The sequence below is a fragment of the Nerophis ophidion genome, linkage group LG18 (assembly GCF_033978795.1).
Source record: "Nerophis ophidion isolate RoL-2023_Sa linkage group LG18, RoL_Noph_v1.0, whole genome shotgun sequence".
NCBI lineage: Eukaryota > Metazoa > Chordata > Actinopteri > Syngnathiformes > Syngnathidae > Nerophis > Nerophis ophidion.
In genome coordinates this window covers 19,868,757-19,882,440 of record NC_084628.1, presented here as the reverse complement: position 1 = coordinate 19,882,440, position 13,684 = coordinate 19,868,757, and the positions used below count along the sequence as shown (strand labels likewise).

General features: G+C 40.1%; 1 protein-coding gene across 1 annotated transcript in view; it reads right to left on the bottom strand.

The window, feature by feature from the left end:
• The window catches only part of tgfb1a (transforming growth factor, beta 1a), a 32,585-nt gene extending 19,314 nt beyond the window's left edge, over window positions 1-13,271 (bottom strand). Inside the window, exon 1 of the mRNA XM_061877490.1 lies at window positions 11,769-13,271. Coding sequence (XP_061733474.1) covers window positions 11,769-12,099 — 331 coding nt within the window. The 5' untranslated portion in view covers window positions 12,100-13,271. The remainder of the gene's footprint in view (window positions 1-11,768) is intronic.
• Between the last annotated feature and the right edge of the window lie 413 nt (window positions 13,272-13,684).

The following is a 13,684-nucleotide window of genomic DNA, read 5'->3' as shown; positions in this document are numbered from 1 at the left end:
AGTGCACGATACTGATAAAGCATGTTCTCTGCCATCCTGGCATCGCACCTCATTACTATTTGAGAGGGACTGCCTTCTATTGCAATTCTTAGCTAAAAACAGAACTACATTTGAGTGAAGCACAAGAACCCTCTTGTTTGGATTTTTTATTTGTTTAACTTGTTTTTGATTCATTTTGCCGTGAGAAGGCCGACTCGTTCTTATCTTGCATCTGACCACTGATTGGTCCGCTGCTGCGAGCTGTCAATCAATGAATGAGCTTGTGGGTCCGCCTGGCGCTAGTGTTTGACTTGTCTCCATTCATTAGCGTATTATTATTGTTGGACGTTAAAAAGTGCTAAGAGAAAAAATGATTTCGGTAAAAGTACTGAGGACGTGTCCCCCACCAAATTAAGTCCATGCAGGATGAGCCAAAACAAATATGACTTTTACAGGAAATGTTATTAAATTTTACAAAGGTCCAGCAAGTTTTCTTTGACCTTAAACTTTAGTCTGTTATGATAGTTGCCTAAAGTTTCAGTTATCTTGGTTGCTTAGCAAAAAAGTCTTGTTTTTCAAAAAATATACTCCATTTGGGCTCCGCCGATTTGGAGGCAAACTTGCACATGTAGTGCAAAATTGGCAATAACTCAAACTTTAGAGTCAAAATTTTGCAGAGTCCTATACTTTCTGAACTTCCAAACCAGGTCAAAAATTCAGCTTTTCAGGGTTCTCCAAGAATTGTCTCACACTATAGAGTGATTTCACTACACATGATTTGTCAAACAATTAGGCCCTAATCCAGTTGACCGAAACATGCTGGGGAAGACTATTGTTTCAATATTTCACTTGTGTACCCTGAAGAAGGAAAGTTTTGCATCGGGTCTGTTTTTTGAGTTTTACTAAGTCTCATGACAGCAAGGCCTTGAGACCACTCGGGTGTACCAAGCGCATTCAGCTCGCACAGTCTTGGCAGGCCTCCTCCAGCAGCAGGTCGATCTGTTGGAGGTCTTGGTCAACGATGTCGGACCAAAGGGACCAAACTAGCTGTTGAACTCCATGAATTCCGTTCTCGATTGCAAACTTGCACAGAGACCTGCATCATATTCTTTACTGATTGATCTTAAATTTGACAGTCCTCCATTGCGGTCTAGGTCTTGGCATGTTATTGAACTCTCCATGTTATTCCTTACTCCTGAACTTGTCTGATCTATGCCTAGGACTAGGGGTTTATGTCAAACATATCAATCCCGATTAATTGAACCCTTTAACTTGTTTTCGTTTAATGCACGATTAGCAACTACTACTCCTTGGTCAACATCATTCTTTTTGCAGCCAAAGTCTGTCCCAACAACTAACATGGAATTCTTCAATGACATGAAATAGACAAACAATATATTTTCCTGACTGAAGGAATATAAAGTATTGTTGTGGCCATATAATTTACAAAGGCTTTTGAGTGATTTTAATAACAAAGGCAAAACAAGTGTTGCATGTCTGGTTTATGTGATGCCACACTGGTTCTGTTGAACACGGCTCCATGTCATATTCCTCCGAGCATAGATGGATCACTCTGTTCCAAGAGAGAACAGCTTGTAGTTTCAATGTTTACAATTGAATATCTTAATTGCTCAGACAGCAATGTGTTTATACAAGTTTAGATTATGGTATGTTATTTCTTAATGGGGAAAGACATTAATGTTTCTTGTTCTCATGCTACCTTCCCTCTCCAATAAATAAACAGCATGCCCCGGTCTATTAGTTTATCAAAGTGTGTTTATCCATCACGGTTTTACGATAATTTTAATACAAAATGGTATTACTAACTGTCTGGATTTTTTCCGCGGTTAATTGTTATTACCATTAATCATTCTATCTCTAATATGTATGTTAGTCATGACTTGGTGCAATACCTGCACACTTTAATGCAGTGGTTCTCAAATGGGGGTGCGTGTACCCCTGGGGGTACTTGAAGGTACACCAAGAGGTACGTGAGATTTTTCAAAAATATTCTAAAAATAACAACAATTTAAAAATCCTTTATAGAATAGAATAGAATATAATAGACTTTATTGTCATTATATTTGCATTTAACGAGATTAAAGACTCCAATTTAAGGTGTGGTTGTGGGAACAAATATGGGGTAAAATAAATAACACAAGTAATAAAGGAAAAACTAACAATTGAAATAAACAGACTACTATCCAATAAAAAAAAGCAATCCTGTACAATATAAAAAACACTGTAAAAATACAAAATACTGTACAATATACAGAACAAGACGATAGATATATAGATATATTTACTGAATAATACTTCAACAAAATATGAATGTAAGTTCATAGACTGTGAAAAGAAATGCAACAATGCAATATTCAGTGTTGACTGCTAGATTTTTTTGTGGACATGTTCCATAAATATTGATGCTAAAGATTTTTTTTTTTGTGAAGAAATGTTTAGAATTAAGTTCTTGAATCCAGATGGATCTCTATTACAATCCCCAAAGAGGGCACTTTAAGTTGATGATTACTTCTGTGTACAAATCTTTATTTATGATTGAATCACTTGTTTATTTTTCAACAAGTTTTTAGTTATTTTTATATATTTTTTTCCAAATAGTTCAAGGAAGACCACTATAAATGAGCAATATTTTGCACTGTTATACAATTTAATAAATCAGAAACTGATGACATAGTGCTGTATTTACTTCTTTATCTCTTTTTTTCAACCAAAAATGCTTTGCTCTGATTAGGGGGTACTTGAATTAAAAAAATGTTCACAGGGGGTACATCACTGAAAAAAGGTTGAGAACCACTGCTTTAATGGATAAGTTTTCTGAACCCACACACAACAACAGCATTGTTTAGTACCACATCATTGTGTTTCGGTTGACGCGCACATATTTCCATTAAACACTTAACTACTCTGTCATCAAATGTTTGCCCTGTTAGGTTCCAAACATTGTCGTCATATAAACAAACTGCACTCTTTCACTTTCACCTTTGTAGAGCACACTCCCACTAAAGATAGTAAAAGTAGGGATACTCAACGTAAGAGCTCCCTAACTTAAGTATTTTGAGATAAGAGCTGATTTTCGGCTAATTGTAATGCTTTAAATTTGACCTATAATGCAAAACCAACTTTTCTTAACTATTTGTACCTGTTTATGTGTAGTAGGGACCTGCATAGTGTGAAATCAAACCATGGAGGCATGGCGGGGATATTTATAAAACAATCTTGCCTTCCTTCATACTTCCTCCAAATGACTCATTTGGAATTTACCAAATTTGTGACATTTTTCCCAATAAGTTACATCTTTTTCTCTATCCTCTTGTTGTGGGGCAGACCGGCTCGTACATGCACATGTGTCCTCCACTGTTACCATTTCTAATACAAAGTAGCGTATAGTTCCGACTTATATCTGTCAGTACACTCGCTATGGAAGTGCTAAAACTACAACATGGCTGAGGGGAAAGAGACATAGTTGAAATGTAGGTACATAAATAAGACCGCCCACAAAACGACATATCCTGAAAACATGTTCTTAAAGCGTCTTGAAACTGGCCTGTAAGACATAATCTAATCAACATTAAGACCGAGGAACCACCATTACACATTATGTAGACCACAATGTGACACAAGTGTTTCAAATGTAGAAAAAAAACTAACACATACTTTATGCAAAAATGTGTGTTATAAGCATCACCACCAACAGTTGGCGTAGCAAATGCCACAGTGAACAACCACTAAGATCTGCCCAAAACATCTGGTCTTACTCGCTAGCATTAACTTATAGCTAGAGATCGACCAAATTATTTTTTTCCAACCAAGCGAAATACATTTGGCGAAGCAATTTGGCCGTATCAATTTGGCACCACACTGAAGCAGAACTAGTCTAATACCAGCCAAGAATGTTAAAATAATATTCAAGCAGCGGACATTTATCCGTATGAAGAAGCTGCTGATGGCGTGTTTAATGCGATACCCATTATCTAAAACAGTGTTTTTCAACTTTTTCTGAGCCAAAGCACGTTTTTTTCATTGAAAAAATCCTGAGTCACAGCACCAGCAGAAAAATTTGAAAAAATGAAACTTAGCAGCCGATATTGACAGTAAAAAGTCGTTCTCGCAATTGTTGGATATGAATTAAGACCATAACCAAGCATGCATCACTATAGCTGTTGTCTCAAAGTAAGTGTACTGTCACGACCTGTCACATCACGCCGTGACTTATTTGGAGTTTTTTGGTGTATTCCTGTGTGTAGTGTTTTAGTTCTTGTCTTGCGCTCCTATTTTGGTGTTGATTGTCATGTCATGTACTTATGTACTTTGTAGACGCCGTCTGCTGCTCTACATGCTGTAAGTCTTTGCTGTTGTCCAGCATGCTGTTTTTGTTTACTTTATAGCCAGTTCAGTTTTAACTTCATTTTGCATAGCCATCCCTAAGATTCTATGCCTTTTCTTAGTGGCACTCGTATTTTGTTTATTTTTGGTTTAAGCATTTGATACCTTTTTACCTGCAAACCATCATCATCGTTCCTGACATCTACAAAGCAATTAGCTACTTGCTGCCACTTACTGATATGGAAGAGTATTACACGGTTACTCTGCCGAGCTCTAGACAGCACAGACACTCAACAACAGCACATTTGCAGACTGTAAATACTGGTTTGCAAAAAATATTTTTAACCCAATTAGGTGAAATGTCATAATCTCCCACGACATACCAAAAAATATCTCATGGTACACTAGTGTGCCGCGGCACACTGGTTGAAACACACCGATGTAGACCACAAAGAAGTGTAAGAAAAAAATCATATAATGACCCCTTTAAATTTTAAGCAAAAATGTGTGTTATAAGCATCACCACCATCAGTTGGCGTAGCAAACGCCATGTTGAACCACAAGTAAGATCTGTCCAAAACATCTGGTCTTCCTTGCTAGCATTAGCTTTTAGCTACAGATTGACCAAACAATTTTTTTCCAACCATGGGAAGAAAAATACATTTGTCGAAACAATTTGAGTGTATCACTGCTAGTCCGTGCCACACTCAAGCAGAACTAGTCTAATGCCAACCAAGAATATTGTGATAATATCCAAATAGCGGACATTTATCCATAAAAATATGAAGAAGCTGCTGATGGCGTGATTGACGGAGAAGCGTATAAGTCTACTCTCCAAGGTAATTGCTGTACATTATTACATTACTTCATAAAACTACTGTACTTGATAGTACTGTATTATATTTTATTGTTTTTAATACAATATTTAATATCTAAAGGTTTGTGTTTCTTTTTGAACAGCATGTTGCATTTAAAAGTTTTGAAATGTGACCTCTGTCACAGAACCATTTAGGCTTGTTTGTTGAGGTACTACTGTACTACCTTAAAACTTTTACTTCAATTCAAGTTGGATGTACACATTTTTATGTTCACAGTTTTGTACAGTACAGTATAATAGATCCAAAGAGTATGTTCTTCCTTCTAAGGAGCTCAATTACACTTGGACAAAGAGTTGGGACTTGCTGCCAATTGGTCCAATTTAGCACGGCCACAATGCAGAACAAAACTATTATGTCCTGACAAACGCTTCCCTAACGGCCGATTTTTGTGGAAAGCGTTAGTCATCCCTTTAAAAAAAAAACAAAAAAAAAAACAAGGCAAATTTAAAAACAGGACTGTTAATGAAAAGAACAGAGAGAGATTCCCAAACCCACCTCTGTGTTTTTCTAACAATTGCAAACTATTCCTACGCTCGTACGGTTCGCTGGGGCCTAGCGAGTGTAAAGAGGGTCTGTTGGAAAGGAAGCCGTGTTCTGGCATTCCACAGTGGTATAGGAAACAAGCGCTCCCCACGGGCACCGCCGCTCGCACCGGACCTGAGTCACCAGAGATCTCTGTGGCCATCGGCCTGCCTTCCTTCCTGCCGAGCTGGTCCGTCACGCTCACCAACATGCAAACACGCTGATAGCGTGCTCAGGAAGCACAGGCCAGGAGCGGGGCGAGAGGTTGAGGCCCTAAAACCAGCCGTGTCCAAAGAGCTGCCCGCAGCTAATTTTTTTATGACACATTTAAAAAAAAAAAAAAACATTAAAAAAGTGGAATAAAAGTGCAAAAAGGTGAAATGTAATGAGAAAATGTTGCAATATTGACTCTAATAACACTTTTTTTTTTTTACTTTAACATATCATTGCAGAAAAAATAATAACTGATTAAAATCAATGTTGATATGAATTATTGACCTATTCAAAGCTCCAATCACTGGACATTGAATAGTCCACTTTTAAATATTTTTGGGGGATATACATTGCTGGTAACACTTTAGTATGGGGAACATATTCACCATTAATTAGTTGCTTATTAACATGCAAATTAGTAACATGTTGGCTCTTAATTAGTTATTAGTAAGTACTGATTATTGCCTTATTCTGCGTGGCCTTATTATACAACCAGTAAGCCGATAACACTTTAGTATGGGGAACATATTCACCATTACTAACCCTAACCCTAACCAAATAACTCAAAATGAAGTCTTTGTTTCTTAGAATATGTTCCCCATACTAAAGTATTACCAAACTGCTTATTTTTTGCCATACAAATAAAACTTTGTTTGTTTTGTTTTACAAAAAAAGCCATAAAACATCAACATACAATAACAACTTATAATCGACAGATGGATCTGAAGTTAATCTAAAGATTGAAAATAAAGATGATATATATTTATATATGATTTATTTTTTATACTTTTGGGAGTTGGGCCCGTTTAGAAAACCCTTTTTAAAGAAATGAAAAAAAAGCAATGTTATTATGAATTATTTATATATTTAAGGCCCCAATGACTTAACATCAAATATTACATCAAATTGGGGAAAATACTGCTTATGCCTCCCTGGACACCTCCTCAGGAGAGGTGTTTAGGGCACGTCCGATCGGTAGGAGGGTATGGGTAAGACCCAAGACACTTTGGAAGGACTATGTCTCTGAACTGACCTGGGAATGCCTCAGAATCCCCCAGGGAAGAGCTGGACATAGTAGCTAGGGAGAGGGAAGCCTGGGCTTCTCTGCTTAGGCTGCTGCCCCCGCGACCCGGCCTCGGACAAGTGGAAGAAGATCGATGTGTGGATACATGGATAGATTTTGTGTTTTTGCTGTTTTTGCCATAGAAGAACAGATTTTACCTTGACAAAAAGGGCATACAATATTTAAAAAAGGAAAACTGTCAACGGATAGAGCTGAAGTTGATTTATCGATATTAAAGCTTTGAAGGGAAATTATATATAAATATGTACTGGACTCTCACAATATTATGCTATATCCACTCGACGGCCATTGCACCGGTCGCCCAGGTGGGGGTCCCCACATCTGCTGTCACCGGCAAAGTTTCTCATTGTCCTATCGGGTTGAGTTTTTCCTTGCCCTGATGTGGGATCTTAGCAGAGGATGTTCTTGTGGCTTGTGCAGCCCTTTTAGACACTCGTGATTTAGGGATATATAAGTGAACATTGATTGATTCATATATATATATATATATATATATATCTGCTTCTCAGCTGTGGTCAGTAGAAGCCACAGGTACTCAGTTGTAATTAAACTTTTTCACCACTTGTGGCAGTAATGACAATATCAATCAAACAGAAGAAATCTGAAGATAAAGTCATGAAGACGTTTCTTTAGCGCAAAAAATTATGACTAAATGTTGAAGTTGTATTTTCATTTGCACTTTAATTTTATTGATAGCTTATTTAAGAAACATATATTATTAGAATATGTTATTATTAACTTAGTTAGAATTAATTTTTTTTGACAAATCAGTATTTTATGTGAAATAAAAAAATCATGCATTTTTATGGGTCCCTTCTTTTGCAGTATATTTGATTAGTATTTATTTTTGCAATCAGCCTGACCTAAGCCTTAATAATAATATTTGTGATTAACACATGCTTTCATATCATTTTTTTTTAATTGAATTATATTTATATAGAGGTTTTTTTCGAGTGACTCAAAGCGCTTTACATAGTGAATTTGACATTTGGCAAGGTTTATACTGTTAAACTGCAATAATCGTTGAATACAATTGAAAAGTAAAATTACTAATTCAGTGTTAATATCTGAGGGGGCCCCTGGCCCCCTCTGTAGTGGAAAAGTTAGACCCCAAGGTCAAAAAGGTTAAGAACCCCTGTAGTAATACATGACTTATGACTTGTTATTATTACTTTTATGACTGAGACCCTTTCGGGTGCCCAGGACCTTAGACATTTGCCAAAACCGAGGGGAGCCCTAATGGTACAATAAATATTGTATTGGTTTTGAAAATGAAATATAACAAAGTGGCCCCCGCATGCTTTCATTTTTCAGTGGAAAAGGTTTGGACGCCCCTCCCCTGAAGCGTGGAGACCTGAGTCAGGTGAGGTGAAAGGTGGAAAGTGTCCAGGCAGAACCAACCAGTGACACGTGAGAACCTGACGGTCAAATTACAGGAAACCCCGGAGAGAGAAAATGAAAGTGTGCATGTCATGTCTTCATTATTTTCAATTTTCCATCCAATCCACACTTTCATTTTAAAAGCTTCCTTTGTTCTGATCCTTAGACGGAGTCTTGGGGGGGGGGGGGGGCAGGAAAGCGAGTACGCCTGTCAGCTGGGACGCGGGGTTTACAACACATTAAGACGTGTTTACGGTCACGGATTGCGAGCGGTTGCGTAAGCCTCAGCCCAGATGCTGGGTGCTGCTAACGTGCGACCCGTGACCTCACAGCGGTGCCTGAAGATGTTGGCCGGAGATCAGAAGATGGACGCTCGCTCGGGCCATTTATTGGCCAGATTACGGTTGTTCTTGCAGCCGTCCCACATGATGAAATGTGAACATTCAAGCAGCTGTTCTATGACGAAACATGTTTTCCCATTTGTACATGAAATATCCATACGAAAGACACAGCAATGCAGCCCAACTCCAAAACTGCTCGAGAAAACTTTGGTGAAGATTTCCCATGTAAAACGGATGTGGATCCAGAATTGAATAACTAAACCTGATACTTGTGTGAACACACTGCAGAAAACAGCAGCAATGTATTCTTCTTCTTCTTCTTCTTCTTCCATTGTTTTGCTATTTTAAACACTTTGTTATGATGGCCGAAATTAGTATTAATCAGATATCAGCACGAATCATGAATACCGCCCTGAGATTGGTAGGTGATGAGTTCAAACCCCGGCCGAGTCATACCAAAGACTATAAAAATGGGACCCATGACCTACCTGCTTGGCACTCAGCATCAAGGGTTGGAATTGGGGTTAAATCACCAAAATGATTCCTGAGCGCGGCCGCCGCTGCTGCTCACTGCTCCCCTCACCTCCCATTGGATGGAACAAGGGGATGGGTCAAATGCAGAGAGTAATTTCACCACACTTAGTGTGTGTGTGACTATCAGTAGTCCTTTGACTTTTTAACTTTCAATGCTATACTATGCTGCCTTTTATTGAAGTGGAGTGGTAATTGTTTTGTTTGGGCGACACCACAATCATTTGTTTTAATTCAAATTTGCTACTGGCTATTTCCCAATACACTTGTGCCTTGGAGACTATGTACTGTATGTGTGAGTAATATTAAGTTAAAGTTAAAATACCCATGATTGTCATACAAACACACACACACTAGGTGTGGCGAAATTATTCTCTGCATTTGACCCATCACCCTTGATCACCCCCTAGGAGGTGAGGGTAGCAGTGAGCAGCAACGGTGGCCGCGCCAGGAATCATTTTTGGTGATTTAACCCCCAATTCCAACCCTTGATGCTGAGTGCCAAGCTGGTAGGTAATGGGTCCCATTTTTATAGTCTTTGGTATGGCTCGGCCGGGGTTTGAACTCATTACCTGCCGATCTCAGGGCGGATACTCTAACCACTATGCAACTATAATTAACAAATACTTGTTTATGTTGACAAATGTGCTGTTTTAGATTGCAATAGTGTACAGTTAGAGGAGTTCTTGCTACATAGTGGCGCCTAAATAATGCATTGTAGCCATTAATCCTGACGTCCTCATTTTTATTAAAACATAAAAATAAAATCATGCAGAAATTTTTTAAAGTTTTGTTTTGCAGGTTAAAATATTTTAAATATTGTGCTCTAAGTTAATGTTGCTGTCAATTAAAAAGAAAAAAAAAATTCATATAAATACGAATAAATATATACACACACACACACACACATTAGGTCAGGAAAAAACACAGAGAGGATATTTCATCCCTACAAGCCTGTTTCACAGGTTTCCCTGCTCTTCAGGGGATGTTATTAGAGGTTATTTCATCCCTGCTCTTCAGGGAATTGTATTAATAAAATCCCCTGAAGAGCAGGGAAACCTGCGAAACAGGCTTGTAGGGATGAAATGGCCTCTGTGTTTTTTCCTGACCAAACGTATATTCTGCTCTACATATATATATATATATATATATATATATATATATATATATATATATATATATATATATATATGCATAACTCTCTTTCTCTCTCTCTCTCTCGCTATATATATATATATATATCCATCCATCCATTTTCTACCGCTTATTCCCTTTCGGGGTCGCGGGTGGCGCTGGTGCCTATCTCAGCTACAATCGGGCGGAAGGCAGGGTACACACACATATATATATATATATACTGTATATATATATACATATATATACAGAGAGAGAGAGAGAGAGAGAGAGAGAGATAGAGAGAGAGTTGGAGTTAGAATATGGATTGAATTATTTTGTTGCACTTTAAATTTTTTCTGTTACAGACTAAGAAACAAGGTTAATTGAGTTATCCTTTGTTGTAAGTTGGTCTTTATTTATTTATTTGTTGTTTTTTTAATGTTAGTAAGGATACAATGTTATGCAGAGGTGTACTTGTAACAGTTTTATACACAAATAATAAATCTATAGTCACGGGCGGAGAGTGGGTGGGGGAGCAAATATTTTCTTCTTCGTGGGCGGAACAGGAATTAATTGAGAAGCACTGGGTATGTCTAGCTTGTGTGCTCTTGTGTCCTTAGCTGTTGAGTAGCTGCTCAATGTACAACCTGTGTGTATATTGTAAATACGAGAAAAACAACAACACAGCGTGCTTTTTAAAAGGTATTTAGTTTTTATGTGAGCTAAGTAAGTCATTCTAGTTGTTTCACAGTGTTGTATTGAAATGTTTAGACTAAGCTGAAATAATCTGATACAGTACATGTTGTTTTTTTTGCTGATATTGGACCGATATTTGATATCAATATCAGCTCAGTAATCCTTCTAATTTATGGTCATTTTTTTGCTGCTACAGTCCAATTACATTGGGGCCAAGTGGGGTGGAAAAAAACATTGTGTGTACGTAAATTGGCAGGCCTTTTTTTGTACTGCCACTTACATGGTTGGAGTGTAACAACATTTAAATGATAAATGGGTTATACTTGTATTGCGCTTTTCTACCTTCTAGGTACTCAAAGCGCTTTGACACCATTTCCAACTTCACACACTGATGGCGGGAGCTGCCATGCAAGGCACTAACCACAGCCCATCAGGAGCAATGGTGAAGTGTCTTGCTCAAGGACACAAGAACGTGACGAGGTTGGTAGAAGGTGGGGATTGAACCAGGAACCCTCAGGTTGCTGGCACGGCCACTCTCCAAACTGCGCCACGCCGTCCCCAATTTTGCGTGAGATAATATTGTCTGGTCATTTTAAAAGGTGTAAGGATTCAGTGTGACCTGGTCTAAAATGTCACCTGATCTTCTCAGTAAAACCATTTTGTATGACGAGGTTCTGTACTCACTGGTCATGTTAAACTTGTGCAGCACCTTGGCGAAGTACTCCTCCTCCTCCTGCTCCGTGGAGATGTCCATCTGGACCTGAGCCTGCTGCTCCTTCAGCATCTCCTTGGTGCTGTTGTAGAGCGAGAGCAGGGTGGACGGGATCTCCTCCTCGTCTCCGGCCTGGTCCTCCGCAGGCTCCTTGGGCATGCGCAGCTTGCTGAGGATCTGACTCCTGATGGCCTCGATGCGCTTCTTCTTCACCATCTCCAAGTCCAGAGTCTTGCACGTGGACATGCTGCTCCCTCGGGCCACCATGTGCACCAGCACGACGATCAGCAGGGCCACCTTCATGGTACCTTCTGGAGTCGGCGCCTTCAGCCAGAGTCCTGGCTCTCACTTCTCCCCCCCGCCGGCCCGGGGCCCCACCTCGGATGGAGTGAATCACCCGCGGAAAGGTGCGACTGACGCAAGGTGTTTACGCTCGGGGGGGAACAATTAGAGCAGTGTGGAGAGAGCAGAAGGCCTGTGAATGGCTCCTAACATTTGGGTGTCTCTCCGCGCAGGAGCAGGTGGAGGACGGGCGGACAGACGCGGAGCTATGAGCAAGATGCTGACTCAGCAAGGCAGGTAACCCAGTGGCGTGTGTGAGCTGTCAAAGCCTGCAACTACAACAAAAACGCCCTTTTTTTCATTGATCTACCCTCCTGCTCTACTCAGACAAACCCGCCTCCAGCGTTGTTCTGATCACCAGTTCTTCACACATGTCTGAGAGAAAAAAAAAAGACACTTCCTGCGCTCTTAACGCATGTGAACGCCAATCAGGGGAGTTCCGAATCGGGAAATGACCAGAGGACCTCTGTAGGCTTCCTTTTAAGGCTGGGGATGAGATGCCTCAGAAATGAGCCGTGAGAGCCATCGTGAAAAATATGTTCTTCTCCGGTTGGGGGAACGGCAGCATGAGACCTTCTCACCTCCGTCACGCTCAGGCAGAACGTTCACTCCTTCAAACTCTGACACACCTTCTCCGAGCTGCACACTCAGCAGTTATGATGGACGTCCGTGAGCGTCCTCAGTCCGTCCATGTGTTTGGTTGCATCTCCGTGCCTGCGCCTTCTCGCTGTGACGCGGCCTCGCTCCTCACTCCTCTTTTCTAACCACTTTCCGGGCTGCGTGTAACAGCTTGCTGGTGACAAAGTGATCTGTGGGATCTTGTTAGCTCAGCAAACTTTTTTTCTCGCCACCCTTCTCCCTCCTCCTCTCGAGCCCTCTCTGGTTCCTGTTACTCGTCTAATAGAGCAGAGAGCTCTCCGCCCAGGAAATGAGCCTAACGGCGGTGTTAGACATCTGCTGCTCAGCACGGATCTGCTGCCTGCCTTCTCGTTGGGGAGGCCAGAGGACGGACATGTTGAGGTCGCCAACCCCCTCACACACCCCACCACCTCATTGGCCTGTCGGTGTGTCCGCCTCAGAGGCGACGATGACTGACATGTCAACAAGCCGTGCGCGGCGCTGGCGTCTCGTTGACTGACCGCCACTTTTGCCCGGCGGCTGTGAAAGTCCAAATCCTGGCAGGCCTGAGCGCTCGATCTCCTGGTCTAAAATTAGAGTCCCAAAAGGACGGAGACAACGGGGCTGATCTACCTGCTCTGGTTTCAAACACAGAACGTCGACTACATACTGAGAACAGGGACTTTTTTTTTCTTGGCGTTTTTTTTATTTTTTTGTTTTACCTTGGAAACTCCACCAACAATAGAGTTTCCAAAGTAAAACAATGAACCAGTGTTTTTTACGTCCACTCTGTCTGTGGGACATATGTGCACATGAACAGCAAATCGATTCTCATCCAAATCCCGATTTTTATTTATCACGATTTTAAGTTGATTTCTAATTTTCAAAAATGAATTAAAAAAAAAATTGGTAAATTTTTTTTATATTT